The sequence below is a fragment of the Lemur catta genome, chromosome 5, assembly GCF_020740605.2.
Source record: "Lemur catta isolate mLemCat1 chromosome 5, mLemCat1.pri, whole genome shotgun sequence".
Lineage (NCBI taxonomy): Eukaryota > Metazoa > Chordata > Mammalia > Primates > Lemuridae > Lemur > Lemur catta.
The window spans coordinates 109198978-109219976 of record NC_059132.1 but is presented as its reverse complement, the minus strand read 5'-3'; the positions used below and the strand labels follow the sequence as shown (position 1 = coordinate 109219976).

At 36.5% G+C, this 20999-nt stretch overlaps 1 protein-coding gene and 1 long non-coding RNA gene across 5 annotated transcripts in view; one reads left to right on the top strand and one right to left on the bottom strand.

Moving 5' to 3' along the window:
• Positions 1-1017: 1017 nt before the first annotated feature.
• On the bottom strand, positions 1018-15702 carry SCRG1 (stimulator of chondrogenesis 1). Its single transcript, XM_045552489.1, has 3 exons — positions 15295-15702; positions 3071-3326; positions 1018-1251 (listed from the first exon to the last, which is right to left on the bottom strand). The coding sequence occupies exons 2-3, from the start codon at positions 3310-3312 to the stop codon at positions 1197-1199; spliced, it is 297 nt and encodes a 98-aa protein (XP_045408445.1). The 5' UTR covers positions 3313-3326; positions 15295-15702; the 3' UTR covers positions 1018-1196.
• Positions 15703-16367: 665 nt separating this feature from the next.
• The window catches only part of LOC123638687, an 83711-nt gene continuing 79079 nt past the window's right edge, over positions 16368-20999 (top strand). For all 4 annotated transcript variants that reach the window (XR_006735438.1, XR_006735440.1, XR_006735439.1 and 1 more), the window contains exons 1-2: positions 16368-16515; positions 18936-19028. This is a non-coding gene — a long non-coding RNA (uncharacterized LOC123638687). The remainder of the gene's footprint in view (positions 16516-18935; positions 19029-20999) is intronic.

Below are 20999 nucleotides of genomic sequence, written 5' to 3'. Positions count from 1 at the left end.
AGTCCATCTTATTCATTACTATATCCCCAGATCTTAATAATGACTAGGCCGGGTGTGGTATCTCACGCCTGTAATCCTAGCACTCTGGGAGGCTGAGGCAGGAGGATCGCTCGAGGTCAGGAGTTCAAGACCAACCTGAGCAAGAGCAAGACCCTGTCTCTACTAAAAAATAGAAAGAAATTAGCTGGACAACTAAAAATATATAGAAAAAATTATCTGGGCATGGTGGTGCATGCCTGTAGTCCCAGCTACTTGGGAGGCTAAGGCAGAAGAATTGCTTGAGTCCAGGAGTTTGAGGTTGCAGTGAGCTAGGCTGATGCTACGGCCCTCTAGCCTGGGCAACAGAGTGAGACTCTGTCTCAAAAAATAAAAAATAAAGTGGCATATAGCAAGCATTTAATACATTTTTATAAGACAAAAGACTCTGAAATGACCTCTGATGGCCACTATGAGTCAACACATGCCCCTTAAGATGTAGTCATAATCCAAAACTGTCTCCTCTAACAATCAGAAAATATCTTTAAAGGCACCTGTTTCATTGACTTCTAAAATTCATGTGACTTTTAAATTCTCATCTATTATCTGTTTCTTTTAATGTGTATTTTGTTATTCTCAGGAAAAGCTGATACTTCAGGGATATGTATCATGGTATGTAATCATGTATGTGTGCTTGTGTGTGTGTGTGTTTGGTATGTGGGCTTTGGAATTGGAACTCTTAAAATTCTGCTTTGATTTTTAGCAAATACCTTAAACTTGAGTTAACATCTGGAAAATGAGGCTGAGAATATTCACCTTGAAGGTTTTTGTTGTTGTTTATAAGAGAGTAAAATAAAATGTACTTAAAGTAGTTGACATACATAATATATGTTCAAATATTGGTTGCTTTTTTTCTTCGTACTAGAAAACTTCTAGTTTTCCTACAGAATTCTTTTACTGAGTATAGTGAGCATCTCATAGATGAAATTTGCTAGCCAAAATTTTTAACCAATACCAACAATGTCCACAGACAAAAATTAAATTGAATTAACTTTTATTCCTACTTGTTTAACACAGGTATACTCATCTTAGACAAGCAAGGATTTATAGAACCTGGGCTTTATTGCACTGGATAGAAACTAGAAATGCAGTTACACTGATATATATAGTGCAGTTTGTGGGAAATCCGGGATAGTATTCTCCAGAACATGTGAAGATTCTCAGGGATTGTTGCAAGGAATCACAAAAGAGATCTTTGGTCCAAAGAAGATATCTCTGAAAGAAAGTAGAACATCAATTAAATTCAGTTGAAAACTAAGATACTTGTTAGTGTTTTCTGGGTTGAAAATGGACAGTGATTTCCAGGATTCCAGATGTGACTGTTCTTTTTAGGTGAATAATGTACCAAGAGATGAGTGGGAAGACTTGCTACAGGAGCAACAAAGACCAAGAAGGGGGTCAATTCTACTCCACCCCCCCTCACTTGCCTTTGATGTTATGATATAATTTATCTATAAAGAAAAGGAATATTAGGCAATTTCTAAACTTTACAATTATGCATAAAATTCTGTTTCTCCTATATGAGGATAGGCCATGAAGTTTAAATCTGCAGGTAAGAAACAGAAGATTAAAAATTTCTTAGAAAGTCATTAAATAAATTTCTAGGTTTTACAGGGAAAGAAGAAATGTTAAAAAGCTACTCAACATTCCCTGGTTAGAAAGAACACATAAGGTAATGTATTACAATGCATGAAATAATACAGAATTGTATATATATGCAAGGTTGTATTATGATTCTGGCTTATTAAAAATATACTTAGGTAAATCTGTTGCTTCTGGGAAAAGAATATCCCAAAATCAAAGAGAAATTACTTATGTATGTCCACACTGCTGTTCTCATTCCTTAACGCAGATAATCACAAAATTATACCATAAAATAAATATAAGTCCATTTCAGTATATTGCTTTCAAGTCATACAATAACAAAAAAGCAAACACAGTATTTTAATATTAGTTGGCATTTCATTTATATATTCCAGGAAAAATTAAGTCATTTTGTGGGATTAATTAACTCAAATTCTTAGTATCATTGTTTAGTACAGTGATTCTCAAATTTTATCATGCATCAGAATCAGTGGGAGGGTTTATTAAAACATAATTTCTGGGCACCACCTCCAGTTTCTGATTCAGTAGGTCAGAGGATATGCAATTTTGACAAGAAATCAGGTCATGCTGAAGCTGCTCTTCTGAGTACCACACTTGAAAACCAATTGGCTTGGAAGCAAAAGAAATGTGGTCCAAATCAGAAAATCTGAGTTCTAGTCCCAGTTGTGCTATTAACTGGTTATATGGGGCAGTGTTGGCCTTTCAACTCTCTGTACCTTTCCTTGGTAAGATGGTTATGTCTGCCTTTTCTACCTCACAGTTTTCTTAGAAGAATGAAAATGCAATGGCATATATTGAAGTAATTTGAAAAAGCTAATTGCAGTATGAAAAATTCAAGATCATAGGATTTGAAAGGTCCCTCAATAACCAGAGAAAAATGACTTTAAAATTAAAAGCTAAAAATATAAATTGATTTTATACTTAAGTAGATAAACAATGGTAGATAAATTTTTATTTAGTTTTTTCTGGTTAACTCACACATGGAGCTAGAAAATATTTCTTTGACCATTAGTAAATTTTCTGTCCAGTTAATTACTTGATGCCATTCTTGAGGATCTTTTATCTAAAACCTTTTCTTGGTTTTCAAATTGGTTTAAGATGGCAACCTGGAGGTTGACTTCTGCTACTGGTAGACTTTTTCACTATAAAATTTCGATAGGGAATTTAGAATTTAATAGATTAAAGTGTTATTTATTGTCTGGACTTAATTAATTTTATTAAGCTCTGTCAAATTCTGTTTGAACTTTTGTTTAAATGAAAACATTCAGTTCTTTACACAATGGTAATACTTCTAGAAAATAGCTGGCATTTGAACAGGATTTTATTACAATGGGTGAATAATTTCGGCAAACCGATTATGAAGATGTCTTTAAAAGAGTTGTTCTGCATACATTTCATAGCAATACATTTTGTGATTTCATTTCCTTACTTTGGACAGCAGAGCAATTCGCTGAAATTGCAGTAACATATCATCTCACATCCTTTTCCATCCCAGAAATGATCCTGGACGTTTACATCAATCTGTGTCAAGTTAGGTACTCCTTCTGGAAGGTTGTGACAGTTGCGATCTTTTAGTATCTTTCTGTAGCAAGAGAGACGATTTGCAGGCATGGCTTGGACTCCCAGCAGCAATGTTAGCCCAACAATGACAGCAAGTACCATAAATTTCATTTTGGCTTTTGGCCCTGAGGTAGGAAAAAAACCACAGTGTGTCAGTGTTTGTTTTTAAAAGATGGAATTCATCTGAACATAAAGTTCTGTAGCATTCTCATAAACCCTTGGATAGAAGGAATGGAATTTGGTCTTTTCCACACTATTTGTGTTTCTCAAAGTGTAGGTTTATAACCATGTATAATAGAAATCACTTGGAATATTTGTTAAAAATCAAATGCCTCGGCTCCTCCAAAAAAAAAAAAAAAAAGAATGAGAATGAGAAATGCTGAGAAAGGGGAGGAGGTGGTGTTGAGAGCCAGAATCTGCATTTAATAAATACTCAAAGCCATATTTTTCTGTACATTCAATAGAGAACAATTGCTTTTTAAGGTAGTACAAACTCAGGTAAATTTCTAAAACAAATAGCATCATCAAATACAGTGGTTCTTTGCTTGCATTTGTTACATCCTAACAACATTGTCAAAGAACCTGGGTCCCACCCTGATAGAACCAAAGAACTTATTTATGCTGATATTGACTGATGATATTCTACAGATATATTCATAGTTTGGTTAAGTTTTTTAAAACTTCCAGAATTATTTTTAGGATTCATTCCTGTTGCAAATTTTCAGTCATGTTTTGAATTCTTATCCCACTTAGACTACTTCATCTTAGCCGCAGTTGAAAACAGAGGCTTGAATTCCTCCCCCCTTATAATCACCTAGCCTGTCCTTCAACACCCACCATGGGGAACTCATTGACTAAGTCGACATATTCCATTGATACAGTTCTAACATTTCCCTTCTTATAGAATATTTTCCTTAGCTTCCACCCACCAGTACTAGTTTGAACCTTTGGAATCGTGCCAACAAATCAAATTCCTCTTCTAGGAGATAATTTTTCAAGTACAGTATTTACATAAGATTATGGAATATTCATCATCTATTTAATCAGACTTCTCTGGCTTCTATATGAGATGTGAGGACAGTGGAGACTATTGTAGTAAAGGAAGAACAGCAAAATAGTGGAGTAACCAGAATTAGAATACACAACCATTCAGAGTTTTATCTTGTTGACAGGTGCCAAGGTATCCTTCCTACCATGGGAAGAGAGAAGGACAGATGAAGATACTTCTCTTTGCATTTTGTACTCTGAAAGAAAACAATATCGCTGAAAGGAAATTTTAGTATGAAGTTTTCAGTGATTTGCTACATCTTAATGGTGAATCATTTTAGGTAAGAGAATGGGTTTTTAAATAAGTAAGTTTAGAGATTAAAAATATTCCTTCATACTCCTACGAGTTTCAGATTTTCTTTATTTCACATTCTAATTTGAGTTAGTCATTTTTGGCTTTGCTTATATATTTTTGTAGAATTATAAATATCCAACTTAATTCCTACCTTCAAACATTAGTGAAAGAAAAGACAAAAATGAGATCTATTTCATTTTATACATTTTCAGATTTAATGGAGCAAGACATTACAGTGTAACTATGCATCACAATCTAGCACATATATAATAATGTCCTTCAATAGACTTTTTGCAGGCCATAGTTTAAGTTTCATATTGTAGAAAATATAAGTCCCTGAGATGCTCTAGTTCACAATTACTTTAATTAGGGCCTTCTTTAATACCCTTTAAGGTATGTGATGTTTAAAAAAAGACACATTTGCTGACATTTTTCTAAGTTGACCTTCAAGAAGGGTAAAGTTACTATTAATTGAGCATTTACTGTGTGGCAGGAATCACCACAACCATTAAGCTTTAAAAAAATATTGGGGTATAAGACTGAATCCTACTATACAGGCAAAGTTTTTTTTTTTTTTTTTTTTAACCAGCTTTACTGAGGTAAAATTGACATGCAGTAAACTACAAATAAAGTACACAGTTTGACAAGTTTTGGCATATGTATATTCCCATGGAACCATCACCACAATTAAGATTATGAACATGTCTATCATCCTTAAATTTCTTCATACCGCTTTGTTGTAATCCATTCCTCTTGTCCATCCCAGTCCCCTACTCCCATTCAAGCAACCACTGACTTGCTCTCTGTCACCAGAGATTAATTCACACATTTGAGAGTTTCACATATATGGAATCAAAAAATATGTTCTCTTTTTATCTGGCTTCTTTGACTCAACATACTAATTTTCAGATTTATATATGCTGTTATGTGTATCAATAGCTGATTCCTTTTTAGTGCCGAGAAGTGTTCCACTGTATGTAGTACAAATTGTTTATCCATTCACCTCCTGACAAACATTTGGGTTGTTTTCAGTTTTGGGCTATTATAAATAAAATGTTATGAACACTTGTGTACAAGTCTTTGTAAGATCATCATTTTCATTACTCTTGAGCAAATACATAGGAATGGAATAGCTGGTTGTATAGTAGGTATATATTTAACTTTTTAAGAAACTGCCAAGCTGTTTTACAAGGTGGTTTTACCATTTTACATTCCCAGCAGCAGTGTATGAGAGTTCCAGTTTCCCCATATCCTCCAACTCCTGGTATAGTCAGTCTTTTTAAATTTCGGCCATTTTAATAGATGTGAACGGTATCTCATTGTGGCTTCATATAGCATTTCCTTACTGATTAATGATGTTGAGCCTCTTTTCATGTGCTGATTTGTCATTGGTGTATCTTCTTTGGGGAAGTGTGTATTCAAATCTTTTATTTATTTTAAAAAATTAGTTGTTTGTTTTCTAGAGTTTTGAGAGTTCTTCATCTATTCTGGATACAAGTTCTTTATTAGACAAATGTATTCCAAACATTTACTCTTGTCTATGGCTTTCATTTTCATTTTCTTAACAATGGTTTTTAAAAAGCAAAATTTTTTAAAATTGATGAAGTACAGTTTATCAATTTGTTCTTTTATGGATTATGCTTTTGGTATTATATCTAAGTAATCATTGCCCTGCCCAATGTTGCAAAGATTTCCTCTTGTCGTCTTCTACAAGTTTTATAGTTTTAGACCTTACATTTCATACTATGGTTCATTTTAGTTAATTTTGTATTTGGTGCATAGTATGAATTGAAGTTCTTTGTGTGTGTGTGTGTGTGTGTGTGTGTGTGTGTTTGTCCAATAGTTTCAGTACCATATGTTAAAAAGACTGTTGTTTCTCCACTGAATTGCCTTTGCATCTTTGTCAAATATCAGTTTTCGATATAGGTGCAGGCCTATTTCTACACTCTCCATTCTTTTCCATTGATCTATTTGTCTATCTTTATACCAAAACTATAGTTTTGATTGCTGTCACTTTATAATAATTCCTGGAATCAGGTAGAGTTAGTCCTGTTAGAAGAACTGTAAAAGTTCTTCTTTTACAAAGTTGTTTTAACAATTCTAGGTATTTTGCATTTCTGTATAAATTTTAGTTATCAGCTTGTCAATTCCTGTAGGAAAATCCTGCTAGAATTTTGATTGAGATTGCATTGACTTTGTAGGTAAATTTGGAGAGACATCTTATAGTATTGGATCTTCTGAGCCATGAACTTATTTTTCCATACTTTCACATTTACATATTTGCGACTTTATATGTCAAGTGTGTTTCTTTATTTTATTGTGGTAAGAATATTTAACATGAGATGTACTCTCTTAACAGATTTTTATATGAACAATATAGTATTGTTATCTATAGACACAGTATTGTACAGCAGATCTCTAGAACTTATTCTTCCTGCATAACTGAAATTTTGTACCTGTTGATTAGCAAGTCTGCATTTCTTCTTCCTCCCAGCCCCTGACAACCACCATTCAATTCTTTGGTTTAATGAGTTTGAGTATTTCAGATACCTCAGACAAGTGAAAGCATGCAATATTTGTCCTTCTGTGACTAGCTTATTTCATTTAGCATAATGTCCTCAAGGTTTATCTATATTGCTATAGATTGCAAGGTATTCTTTTTATTAAAGCTGAATAATACTCTACTATATTTATAAACTACATCTTTAAAAATCTGTTCATCTGTCAATAGACAATTAGGTTGTCTCCACATCTTGGCTACTGTGAATGATGCTGCAATGCACATGGGAGTACTAATAGTTCTTCAAGATCCTGATTTCAGTTCTTCTGGGTAAACAGTAATACCTAGAAGTAGAGTTGCTGGATTATGTGGTAGTTCTATTTTTAATTTTTTGAGGAACCTCCATACTGTCTTCTGTAGTGGCTGTGCCATTTTGTATCCTCACCAACAGTGTACTAGTGTTTCAATTTTTCTACATCCTCACCAAAACTTGTTTTGTTTTTTTTTTATAATGGCCATCCTAAACAGGTGAGAGGTAATATCTTACTGCGGTTTTGATTTGCATTTCTGTGATGATTACTAATGTTGAGCACCTTTTTATGTATCTGTTGGCCATTTAAATGTCCTCCTTAGAGAAATGTCTATTCAAATTCTTAGCCCATTTTCAAATTGGATTATTAGGGTTTTTTTTTTTTTTTGCTATTGAGTCTTAAGAGTTCCTTATATATTTGGAAATTAACCTCTTATGAGATATGTGGTTTACAAATATTTTCTCTGATTCCATGGGCTGCCTTTTCACTCTGGTGATTATTTCTTTTGCTGTGCAGAAGCTTTTTAGTTTGATACAGTCCTGCTTGTCTATTTTTGCTTTTGTTGCCTATGTTTTTGTGCCATATTCATGAAATCATTGCCTAGGCCAATGTCAAGAAGCTTTTCCCCTACATTTTTTTCTAGGAGTTTTGGTTTCAGGTCTTACTTTTACATTTTTAATCTATTTTGACTTGATTTTTGTGTTGAGTGTAAGAGTTCAATTTCATACTTTTACATGTGGACATCCAGTTTTCCCAGCATCATTTGGAAGAGGCTATCCTTTCCACCATTGTGTGATCTTGGCAGGCTTGTTGAAGATCAGTTGGTCATAAGGTGTGGATCTGTTTCTGGGCTCTCTATGCTTTTCCATTGGTCTATATGTCTCTTTCTATGCCAGTACCATACAGTTTTAATTATTGTAGTTTTATAATATATTTTGAAATCAGGAAATGAGATGCCTCCAGCTTTGTTCTTCTTCTGTTTTGTTTTGGATAGTCAGGGTCTTTGGGGGGTTTCATATGAATTTTAAGATTGTTTTTTCTATTTCTGTAAAAAAAATGCCATTAAAATTTTGATAGTGATTGCATTAAATCTGTAGATCACTTTGGGTAGTAGAGACATTTTAACAATATTAAGTCTTCTAATCCATGAACACAGGATACCTTTCTATTTGTGTATTTGTTTACTTTTTTCATCAATGTTTTGTAGTTTTTATTGTACAAGTCTTTGACTTCCTTAGTTAAGTTTATTCCTATTTATTCTTTTTGATACTATTGTAAATGGGATTGTTTTCCTAATTTCCTTTTCAGATAATTTGTTACATTACAATGTAATGTAATTGAATTACATTAGCAGTGTAACTTGTATCCTGCAACTTTACTGAATTTTTAAATCAGTTTTAACAGGTTTTTTGTGGAGTCTTTAGGGTTTTGTACATATAAGATCACGTCATCTGCAAACAAAAACAATTTTATTTCTTCCTTTCCAATTTGGATGCCTTTTGTTTCTTTGTCTGGCCTAGTTGCTCTGGCTAGGATTTCCACTACTTTACTGAATTAAAGTGGTGAAAGTAGGCATCTTTCCCTTGTTCCTGATCTTAGTAGAAGAGCTTTCCATTTTTCACTGTGGAAGACAGTGTTAACTGTGGGTTTGTCAGATCTGGGCTTTATTATGTTGAGGTAAATTTTTTCCATACCTAGTTTCTTGAGAGTTTTTTTCATGAAAAGATGTTAAATTTTGTCAGATAACTTTTCTGCATCTACTGAGATGATCATGTGGCTTTTATTCTTCATTGTGTTAATGTGGTGTGTCACATTGATTGATGTGGATATGCTGAGCCATCCTTGCATTGCAGGGATATATACCACTTGGTCATGGTGTATAATCCTTTTAATGTGCTGTTGAATTTGGTTTGCTAATATTTTGTTGAGGATTTTTGCATCTTAGGGATATTGGCCTGTAGTTTTCTTTTCCTTTCTTTTTTATTTTTTTCTTTCTTATAGTGGCTTTGTCTGGCTTTGGTGTCAGGATAACGAGTTTGGAAATTCTTTAAATGTTCACTAGAATTTGCTAGTGAAGCCATCTGGGTTTTTCTTTGTTAGGAGATTTTTAATTTCTGACTCAATTGCTTTATTAGTTTTAGGTGTTTTCAGACTTTCTAGTTCTTCTTGATTCAGTCTTGGTAAGTTGAATGTGTCTAGGAATTTATCTATTTCTTTTAGTTTATACAGTTTGTTGGCATAAAATTGTCCACAACAGTTTCTTATGATCTTTTTTATTTCTGTAGCATTGGTTATAATATCTTCTCTTTCATTTCTGATTCTTTTAGTTTGAGTCCTTCTCTTTTTCCTTAGTCTAGCTAAAGAGTTGTCAATTTTGTTTATCTTTTCAAAAAACCAACTCATAGTTTCACTGATTTTTTTTCTGTTTTTTTTCTATTCTTTATTTTGTTTATTTCTCCTATGATCTTTATCATTTTCTTCCTTCTGCTAACTTTGGGTTTGTTTTGTTATTCTTTTTCCAGTTCTTGATGTATAAACTTAGGTTGTTTGCTTGAGATCTTTCTTCTTTTTTAATGTGGGCATTATTTTCTATAAACTCTATTGGTGCTACTTTTGTTGCATCCCATAAGTTTTGGTATATTATGTTTTCATTTGTCTCAATGACCTATTGGTTGTTCAAAAATGTTATTTAATCTCCACATATTTGTGATCTTTTCTAGTTTTCCTTTTATTGTTGACTTCTAGTTTCATTCCATTGTGATTGGAAAAAATACTTGGTATGATTTCAGTCTTCTTAAATTTATTAAGATTTGTTTTGTGACCTAATATGTAATCTGTCCTGGAGAATGTTCTGTGTATACTTGAGAAGAATGTATATTTTTCTGCTAATGAGTTCAATGTTCTGTATACGTCTGTTAGGTTTATTTGGTCTATATTGGTGTTCAACTCCACTGTTTCTTTGTTGATTTTATGTCTGATTATTCTATCCATTATAAAAAGTAAGCTGTTAAAATCTCCTACTGTTATTATGTTGCTGTCAATTTCTCCCTTCAGTTCTGTCAATATTTGCTTTATATATTTAGGTGTTCTGATAGTGAGTGCATATATATTTATAATTATTAATTATATCTTCCTGGTGGATTGAAGCCTTTTATCATTATATAATGTCCTTCTTTGTCTCTTGTGACTTTTTTTTACTTACAATCTGTTTTGTCAGATAGAAAAATCTGCTCTCTTTTGGTTACCAAACCCACAGAAAATCTTTTTCCATTTCTTTACTTTCAGCCTGTGTGTGTCTTTAAATGTACAATGAGTCTTTGTAGACATTATATAGTTAGATATTATTTTTTTAATTCACTACCTTATATCTTTTGATTGGGGAGTTTAATCCATTTACATTTAAAGTAAGTATTGATAGGGAAGGATTTACCATTGCCATTTTGTTCGTTGTTTTCAATTTGTCTTGTAGTTAGTTCTTTTGTCCTTTTTTTTCTGTCTTGTTATTTTACTTGGTGTTTTGTTGTTTTTTTTTTCTTTTAAATATGCTTTGATTCCTTTCTCTTTTTCTTTTGTATAACTTCTGTGGGTATTTTCTTTGTGGTTACCATGGATCTTACATAAAGTGTTAATAGTTTATAATTCTAACAGCCTATTTTAAGGTGATAACAACTTAAATCACATACAAAAGCTCTACACTTTTAATTCTCCCCATCACACTTTACTTTTTTTTTTTTTTGAGACAGTGTGTCGCTTTGTTGCCCTGGCTAGAGTGAGTGCCATGGCGTCAGCCTAGCTCACAGCAACCTCAAACTCCTGGGCTTAAGCAATCCTACTGCCTCAGCCTCCCGAGTAGCTGGGACTATAGGCATGTGCCACCATGCCCGGCTAATTTTTTCTATATATATTTTAGTTGGCCAGATAATTTCTTTCTATTTTTTTAGTAGAGACGGGGTCTCGCTCTTGCTCAGGCTGGTCTCGAACTCCTGACCTCGAGCGATCCGCCCGCCTCGGCCTCCCAGAGTGCTAGGATTACAGGCGTGAGCCACCATGCCCGGCCACACTTTACATTATTGATTTCACAATTTACATCTATTTATATTATGTATCTATAAATATATTTTTAGTTATAGTTATTTTTAATATTTTTTAACTTTTATGCTAGAATTGAAAGGAATTTGCCTACCCACCATTAAGTAATACAGTAGTCTGTATTTGTATATGTATTTACCTTTATCAATGAGCTTTATACTTTCTTATGCTATCACATTGCTGTTTAGCAATAAAGATACATAGAGAGTATTTCCTTATAATTTTTCTTCCATTTTGCTCTTTTCTTTGCTGGCTTCTCAACTCTTCTAGGTCTCAGTTTAAATGTCATCCTTTCAAAGGCCTTTCAGTCTGAGATTGTTTCAACCTGACTCATGGTGCCCTTTTCTTTTCCTTAATGATTATTTAAATTACATATTTGTGAATTTACTTATTTTCTGTCTATCATTCCAATTAGACTAAAAGTTCCACAAGAGCAATCTATTTTGTTCACTACCACACACCTGGTGGCTAATACAATGCTTGGCCGATATTTGTTGAATTGAATGAATGATTCTCCAAACACACTTTTTTATCCTAGGCGAGAGCCTACAGATAAAGGTTTCATATTATCTCAAAGACTATGTGAACTTCTCAGGGCTAATCCTAAATTCTTCCTTCCTTTTCCTCTCTGCACCTATGGTTGACTGCTGTTGAGCTAGCCAGACAGTCAGTCCAGTCACTGCTTTCATCCTATACATGTGTCTATTCCTTGTTGTTCCCTGTCACCTCTTCCCTTTATGTTAATTTCAGACCAAGGCATCCACTGGGGACAAACCTCAAATTCACATCTTCTAAGAATCTTTCCTTGCTCCCAGACAATACCATTCTCACAGCTCCCTTGCTCTGTTTCCATAGCACTTACATATAATCTGTACCACGAGAACTGTGAAGTTTACTAAATAATGCCTTGTCATTGTCAGCATTTTTCATAAGTCAGTTAACCATGTGGAGAATATGGCTACAATTGGACATGGGGGGTGAGAAATTCACCAAGAGCCAATTAACTATTTAGTGAATTGGTCATTCTGTGCATTTACCTATAGCCAGGAAGGAAGATCTGGAACAACCATAAAGGGCTTTATGGGACATGATAAAAAGTTTAGATTTTATTTAGTATATTAAGAAACCACTGGAAGATTTTGACAGAAGAGTAGTATGATCTGATTTATGTCTTTAAAAAAAGAATCCCTGGCTGCTCTGTGAAGGTGTGTTGTGGTGGAGCAAGACTGGAAGTGGAGGACAAGGGGCTTTGATGAGAACTGATGGAAGATGTGAGGCAGGAGGGAAAGAATAAAGGAGAACTCTTGGGGTTTTGGCCTGAGTGGTATTGTCATTTACTGAACTGAGGAAGAATTGAAAGGAGCCAATTTGGGGGGAATTCAAGAGTAAGTTTTTGGACAAATTAGGTTTGAGATGCCTATTAGATATCCAAATGAAGACGTTGAGTGGGCAGTTGATTATGAGTCAGGGTCAGGGCTGGAAATACAAATTTGAGAGTAATCAGGGTGTTCATTGATAGTATTTATAGCTATGGGTCTGGTAGAGCAGTGGCTGTGGACTGAGAAGAGACAAGGCCTGGAGTGATCCAATATTCAGAGCACTGGAAGAGCAAATGCCAGCATCATGAAGGCTGGGACCGTAACCTCTCCTTTTGTATCTCTCAAAGTGCCTGCTTCAATGTTGGACTCACAGTGAGTGTTCCAGAAACATTCACTGAAGGAATGAATGCACAAATAAATTGCTGGAAAAGTAAGTAGGTCTATTGCCATACCATGTACCTCTTCTGACTATGTCCATGTCCAGAACGGTGTGTCTGCCACAGTCTCAGTGACATACTGCAACGGAAAGTTCCACACCTGGCAAGTTACTGGTAGTTTTTTGTGTGTGTGTTTTTAACACATTATAAATTACATGTTTTAACTGAAGGCTTCTGTTCTTCCTTTACAGATAAATAGCTTTAACTATTATTTAGCAAATGGAGAAATGTCTGAGCCAATATGTTCCTGGGATACATTGGTTGTTTTTTTCATTAAAAGACACCAACTTTAATCCTTGGCAATCCATCAAAACCATGTATTTTCAAGTGCCAAGCAGAGTGAAGTGACTTTGGCCAATTTGAAGCGAATTGCTCTATTTCTTTTCCCTTTGAGTTTAGGTACATGCACTTAAAATTCCTCCTGGAGTACACCCAAATTACAAAAGCAAACAGTTAAAAACTGAAGGTGTGAAGGAATAAGCAAGAGAATCTTAGGTAGTTATCCATTGTGGGTTTTTTTTTAATTCAATTTTGTGTAATTAACATTGTTCCTAATGTTGCATGATACCATTCATATCCCAACAGTGGTGTAATTTTTAAAAGATCAATGCAGAGGATACAGAATTAAGAGCAAGGCATTTCCAATTAAGCAATAAATCACTGCCACCATCATTTGGTACAGAATTGCATATTTTGATTTAGTGAGGGTATTTGGCACAGGCAAGCTTTTGAATGGCTGGAGTTAAATGGAGTCTTAAAAAGAAAAATTATCCCATTGAATGGCCAAAACTAACAGGGCTCTGTAGTTTAAGTACTCAGACATTTATGGTGCAACGCTCATACAGGCAGCTGATGTCAGTTCTGGGAACTGGTGCTGAGAGCAGTGGAATGAAACACAGTTGATGAATTAGACAGAAAGGGCAGTCCATTTTCAGATTTCTTTCAAAAAGCAGCAAGAGAGAAGCAAGGCTGCAAAAGCAAATGAAAACTCCAGCCCAGCACCTGACATTTGAAATATCAAAATTATAGTTGGGAGAGATTAAACTTGCTGCCCAGCCTGCAATATTTCCCATTCATCTTTCTTGGAGGCTGAAAATCACTGTTATTTTAAAAGTTCTCTTTTTCTTATTAACTGTCCTAGATTAGGCTTGTATTACAATGACTGAGTCTTGAAGTGAAATTTCACAAAGTGTGGGTTCAAGGAACAGAAGTGGTATTAGAAAGTAAATAAGCCTTTTGAATATCCTTAAAACAGATATATCAGCCCAAATACCCAAGATACCCACGACCGTGGAGAAACAGTTAAGTCCACATATTCCCTGAAGCTGATCTGCCTTCAGACCTCTCAGAACGTGCTAGAAGATGGTATTAATATTCAGTCTTGCATCATTCTAACCTGACCACAGTAAATCATCATCATTGGAGAAAAGCACCAGCATTTGAGAGAGTTTTTCATAGCCTGCGTAACTAAGTTCAAACGTTTCAAAGAGGGATTTTTCTAAGCCCCAAAGGAAAGAAGTGTTCTCTTTATCTTAGCAGTACAGACGCTGTGTTGTGCTCCATGGTGAGGACACCAGGGATGAATTCAATGAATTCCCTCTTTGTATCACATTTATACCAGTTTCTTTTCAGGAATCGGGGTTTTTGAAAGCAAAAAACATTTGTGTACTTAGACATTGCAGTTAGCTTCATGGAGAGTAGGTAATATAAATATATACCTACTGCACTCAAAACAATCTCATACACTCCATCACCCTCGCCGAGTTCTGAGGGGCGGGATAACAAGCCCTGTCGTGTGGACCTACATTCAGAGTGGATTTGGGCATAAAATGAGTAACAGTGAGGAATCTGCCTCTTTTTAAAATTATGATTCAATGACTTTCGTAGTCAAGGAATGTACACTTTCCATTCCGATTCTTTGCCCTTATCGTAGGAAGCATCATCTTTTTCAAAGTGCAGGCAGAGGATCTTTCTTTGTCTCTGTCTTTCTCTCCTGACTCAACGCATACATGCATTTCTGCTCTAATCTACCGCAGCAGTTTGAAGTAGAAAAAAATAAGCTAAAATGTTTTTTATAGAGAAAAAAATTACATACCCTTTTCTTCTTCTCCTTTCCTTTTGGTCTTCTTGTCAGAGCAAGCTTCTTAAATGCTTCAACTCACTGGGTGAGTTTGGGCAAAAGGAGATGAGAGGAGGTGCTGGAAGGAGGTGCTTCACAAATGAACCTTTGTCTGCCTTGTCTCCTGCCTGGAATCGACAGACTCGCGGCTCCAGCCAGGACTGCGGGGAGGAGGGGCGTGGACGGAGACAGGGCTGCGAGAACTGCCTCCCTCGGATCCTTCCAAACCAGGCGAGAACGAACTGAACAGCTTCTTTACAGAGGGAAATAACTAGTCTATACAAGGACCTCAGGGAGGCAGACTCTTGCAGCAATAAAATATGAAGGCTGAGGGATTTTAAAAGAACACAGAGTGATTTTTACCTTAAGAGAAATGTGTGTGGGGAGGCAGGGGGCAGAGAGAGAAAGAAGCAGCAGAATAGAAGAGGAGGAGGAGGAGGAGGAGGAAGAAGAGGAGGAAGAGGAGGAGGAGGAGGAGGAGGAATGGCTAGCTGAGCACCTCTTCCCCTTTCACAGTTTATTTGTGTTTTTCCACCAAGTTTTCCTCACTATCTAGATCTCTTGTAACATTTGGGTAGAAGATATATTCCAATTCATATTCCACCCCTCTAGTTTCCCACCCAAAGAGTCATTACTAGTGAATGGAAAGCAAAAATAAATGACTAAAAAAGAAATCTGTTCTGTGTCTCAGAAATGCAGGCACAAAAGGCATCTCATTCTGTTTTGAGCAAATTGTATTAGAATTCTAGCATCTGTTAACTATCTTTCAGGTTTTTTAAAAAAATCCAATTAGGAGTAGTGTTCTGGGAATTAGAAATGTTATAATGGAGTAGGAACGATCTAGATAGAAATTGGAGGAAAGGGCATTCCAGGTTCTATTAGCAAAGGCATGAAGCTGAAGGAGACAGTGGCAACTTCGGGAATTATAGGTAGTTTCATGTGGCTGGAACCAGAGATCGTGGGAGATAGAAAGAAGCAAGTTGATGAATTACCTCCAATGACAAGCTAAAACCTGTAGATTTTATCCTGAAGGTGAATGGAAATGATGAAAACATATTTAAAAGGATGAACACCTGACTGCAGTGTGAAAGAAGGATGGTGTGAGAGGACAGAGACAAGAGACAGGGAGAACGTGGACTCCTGCAGGCACCTAGAAGAGAAGATAGTTCAGAAGGAAAACTGAAAAGACTTGATCGAGTGAGTATTTATGTTTAGGGTGGAGTTAAGAGACTTTATTTAAATTTTCAAAGGCTGGGGCCCTCAGATGGATGATGCTGCTATTCATCTAGAAAAAGAATATAAAAGAGCTGTCATTCGAGGAGAAAGAATACAAAAGCTTTGGCTGGAGCAGAAGTGGGAAGATAGGGGCAAGTTGGTTGGTGAATGCTGAGTTTAAGGAGCCCTGGAGGCAACTGGGAATGACTGGCAGGCAGCTGGGTAAACACACCTGGAGCTCAGGAAAAAGTCTGGTCTAGAGAATTGGCGTTTATCCACTAATCAAGTAAATATTAAATGATAGCAACTACATAACTAATCTTGTTATCCAACTAAATGATAGTTGAAGCCATAGCTGCGTGACTTAAAACTTACTGCGCTTTTACTGTGCGCCCAGGCACTTCCCATGTCTGAACTCATTCACTCCTCCTCCGCCCCTGTGAAACAGGTCTATTATTAGTCCCATTTTATCCACAAGGAAACGTTAGAGATGTTAGGTAAACTGACCAAGACATCACACACAGCCAGCAAATGGTGAGCCCCTGGCAGTGTGGTTCTAGTGTCTTTGCTTTTCAGCATGATGCTGTTCTGCCTCTCAGGACAGATTATAGGGCTGACAAGGGGGCTGAGAGCAGAGTCTTAGGGACCACGGGTGTTTAAGGGATGGGTGGGTCACCGGGGAGGAAACTGATGAGGGGTAGCCAAAGAAGCGGTGGGAAATGTTGTCACGGAAGTCAAAGGAGGAGCATTTCAAGAGGAATGGAGGTGAGCAGAGGCCCCTGGTGACGGCAGTTTTGCGGAAGCTGTGTGTGCACACCCCAATATGGAAGCAGGTAGAGCGAAGTGAAGGTTGACAAAACCAGAAGCATTTACCATCCCTGAGAGAGATTTAGTCTCTGCTTGGTCACCATTTTATTGAAGCTGGAGAAAGTGGCAGGGACTTCAGGAAAGGAGATGAGAGGTGTGTGTGCAATTGACTCCACACGTCCTTTGCCTGTTTGTAAACAAATCTCCTGTGATCCTGACTAACTAAAGGTTATGCCACCGATGGGGTTAACTTATTTGCGTGATTTAAATGTATAGGAATATGTGGGTATGAAGAGGAAAGTGGAAACTAGCCTTCAGTCCATCTTAAGAGCTATGTGCCTTGTTTACCTTGTGTAAATCCAGACCAGAAGTACAGTGCCAAGGCAAACCGATATTCTGTGTTGATGAATCCTCTTTCTCTTTGTTTCACTATTATTACCCTGTGTGTCTAAGTCCTTTATTTTCCTTATTGTGCAGCTCATTTTATCTCTTTTTTTGTCTGAATTCACAGCTGCTCGAAATAGTCAATTGATTTTTATACTCAGCAATACTCAGATCCACACAATATACTGGCATTGTGCTCCTTGCATGCTGGCTTCAGTGGTACACATCAGCTCGTGCTAACAGTGTGACTATCTCTGGACCACGTTCCAAGTCACTTAGGAAAGTTTTAAACTAAGAAACACGTTTGGATCCTGGCTTCCTAGTCCCTTGTGTGTTCGCAAGTATTTATTTATTAGTAGCTTGGTTTGCCATTGTTTCTAGGGAGAATTAGTAAACATTGTTAAAGTTTAGAATGCTTGCTGTTATTTGTCCTGATGTCTATTACGCAGAGTTGCCCGTTGGAGAAGCAATTGAATTGCAAACCAAGGCCTGCAATCAGAGAGTCTGCCCTTATGACTTTTAATTTGCAGCTCAAATCTGAAACCACTATTTGTTTTCTTGTACATGAAGGCTTAAGGCAATTTTGTTTTCTTTCCTAACGGGATTACTGAGACCTCTTGTCCAAACTTGCTTTACCTTGCTAGGGAGACCACCTGTCTCCTTAACATAGAACCTCCCAAAGTGAAACTCTTATGTGATGTAGAGCCTGTGTTTTAAGTAAGGGCATCCAAATATACTGTCCAGATTTCTAGAAAATATGTCCACCTATATTTTTAAATTTTTATTGATGATATGTGTGTGTATGTATGTTTTATTTATATAGGTGTATGTTATCATTCTTAGGTCCAATCAGGTTTGTTACAAATAGAAAATCCTTACCATTTAGTGACAGAACCAATTCATGAATAGAGAAACCTTTGATATAGAGCTTAAGCAATTGCATGCAAAGTACTGGTATTAAATTTGAAAAGCAATCTAATTAGTATTTTCTAAAACAACACCAACAGCAAAATCCTTCCAACCAAATGAAGTCTCAAGAGATATCTCAGATAGACATAATTTCAGACTATGAACATCTTAAGCTTGTGAAAAAAATGGGAACACGCATAAACTCTTCCTCCGATTTCCACCTGGGAGCTCATGCATGTGCCCTGATTTAGAATCTGCTGCTCTCCTGTTCTGTAACTGACCCCTTTCTCTCATTCCCTCAGGCTCAAGTCCTTCTGCAGTCACCAGGGCTGGCGGTGTGGGGAGAAGCAGCAGCTGGTTTCAGCCTTCGCAACTCAGCCCCTCCCAGGAGAGAGGTAGGACTTGTTTTATTTGAATATCCTCTGCAAAAGGTGCTTCAAAATAATTACACTAATTAAGAACTAATTCAAAATATGTTTGTTGAAATAATAATGAACTACAGACAAAATTACCTTTAAAACTACCTTTAAAAATCTTTTGACAGTTAAAAAGCAACAAGCTGTTTTATTAACTTAATTATTTTCAAACTCAGTAAAAGAGTTTTCTATTGGATTCAAACTATTTAAAGTTTCCCTTAAAATTTCCGCCGAACCTGGAACATTTGTGCCTAGAATGGTTTTTGCAGCTGGGTTGAACAACATAACCTCTATTATTACCCAAGCTTAGCTTCATGCCACTGCAGTGAGACTTGTGAAAACAGATTCCACTGAGGAGTCTCCAGTGAGGTCCTTGAAGGGACAGCAAAATTACTGAGTAGCTGTCGTGTGAGACGTTGAACTGATGCTTCCACAACGACAGAAAGAGAAACGCCTTCAAGAGGCATGCGTATCGGAATGCAATTCTGATGGCACAATGTCCTTGGGAACTGCCAGGATTCCCAGACGGGCAGCCCTCGCTATGACGGGAGAGCGAGGAGAGTCTTCTTGATCAAAAGGTCTTAGTCAGAATAGCAAACACAAGCCCTCTTCTACCCGGCGTAGAGAGTAAGGCACCCCCTGGGAATGCTGGATTCTTTTGCAGAATTTATACATGGAGGTTGTGAGTACCATCAGAAACATGAGCTTTAAATAGAATAAAAATAAAGTCGGAAAAATGACCATCAGGAGAGAAGTGTGTCAAGAAAAACTGTCCAGTTTTAGGAGCCCATGGAAATTTTAGAATGAATGATGCGAACATAAAAATAAACTTTGGCAGGAAAAGAGGCCGAGAAGGAAAGGAACTTGAAAATAACCTCTTTAGTTTCCTGGCATTGGACTGGTGCATGGAATCACAGCCCAGATCCCAGCAATAATTTTGTGATGTGTTGGAGACAACCTTACTCACCAAACCTAGAAAGATGGAAAGACTGATTCAATGTGCCAAAGTGTGTTCTTTACAGATCCTCAGTTATTGCCTTAATCTTCCCAAGTTGTTTCATGGATTCAAGCATCTGGTGGGTTGATATTGATAACAGCAATGATACTAGCAACAATGATGATATTAACTGCCATTGCCAAGTGTACTAAACACTTTATAAATGTTGTCTTGTTTGGTCCAAGCAACTTACTTTTATGAGGTAGTTTTCAGATGGGAGAACTAAGGTTCAAAAATGTCAGGCAGCTTGGCCAAGATGGCACAGCTGATAAGTAGTAGAGCACAAACTGGAAACCAGGAAAAAAATCACACCCTTACCCTAGTGCCTCAATAAACTGTAAAAATATTAGATTGGAGCATCCAAAATAACTTTTTAAAAGAGCTAATTTGAGTGTGGATGAGCCACACATGCTCTCTGTGAGCCATAAAGCCATCGCTCTCCTCATGCAGCTCCTTGATCTACCTTCTGTTCATATTTGGCTGAAACGGTTCTTCCCTGGACGCTCAGAAACTTAAATCAGCTGAATGTTGTTTTCTACAAAGTTAGATATGGAAAACTGCCAACACTCCAGTCCCTTGGTTAGAGTTTCCAAGTGATTATTATTCTAGGAGTAAAATTATAGTGCCAGGCACTCAGTAAAATTTGTTCAATGAAGGATGATTTAATGAATAAATTAGTGAATGGACTAAATGCTTGGGTAGAGGATAGGTTCTTGGGAATTAAGTGTCCACTGTGTGTCGTGAATGATGTTGCAGTGTCACTGAGGATGAGGATCCGCAGCAGCTGCCCCCTTTCCTTCAGCCCTCTCCAAAGTGCAGGCAACCTGGTGGGCTTGGCGCTGAATCCTGCTGTAAACCCTCAATTTTCTCCCTTGTAAAATAAAGGGTTTAATGGATGATTTTTATGGCCCCTTCCATTCCTCACTTTCTATGAGGATAGGATTCTAAATATC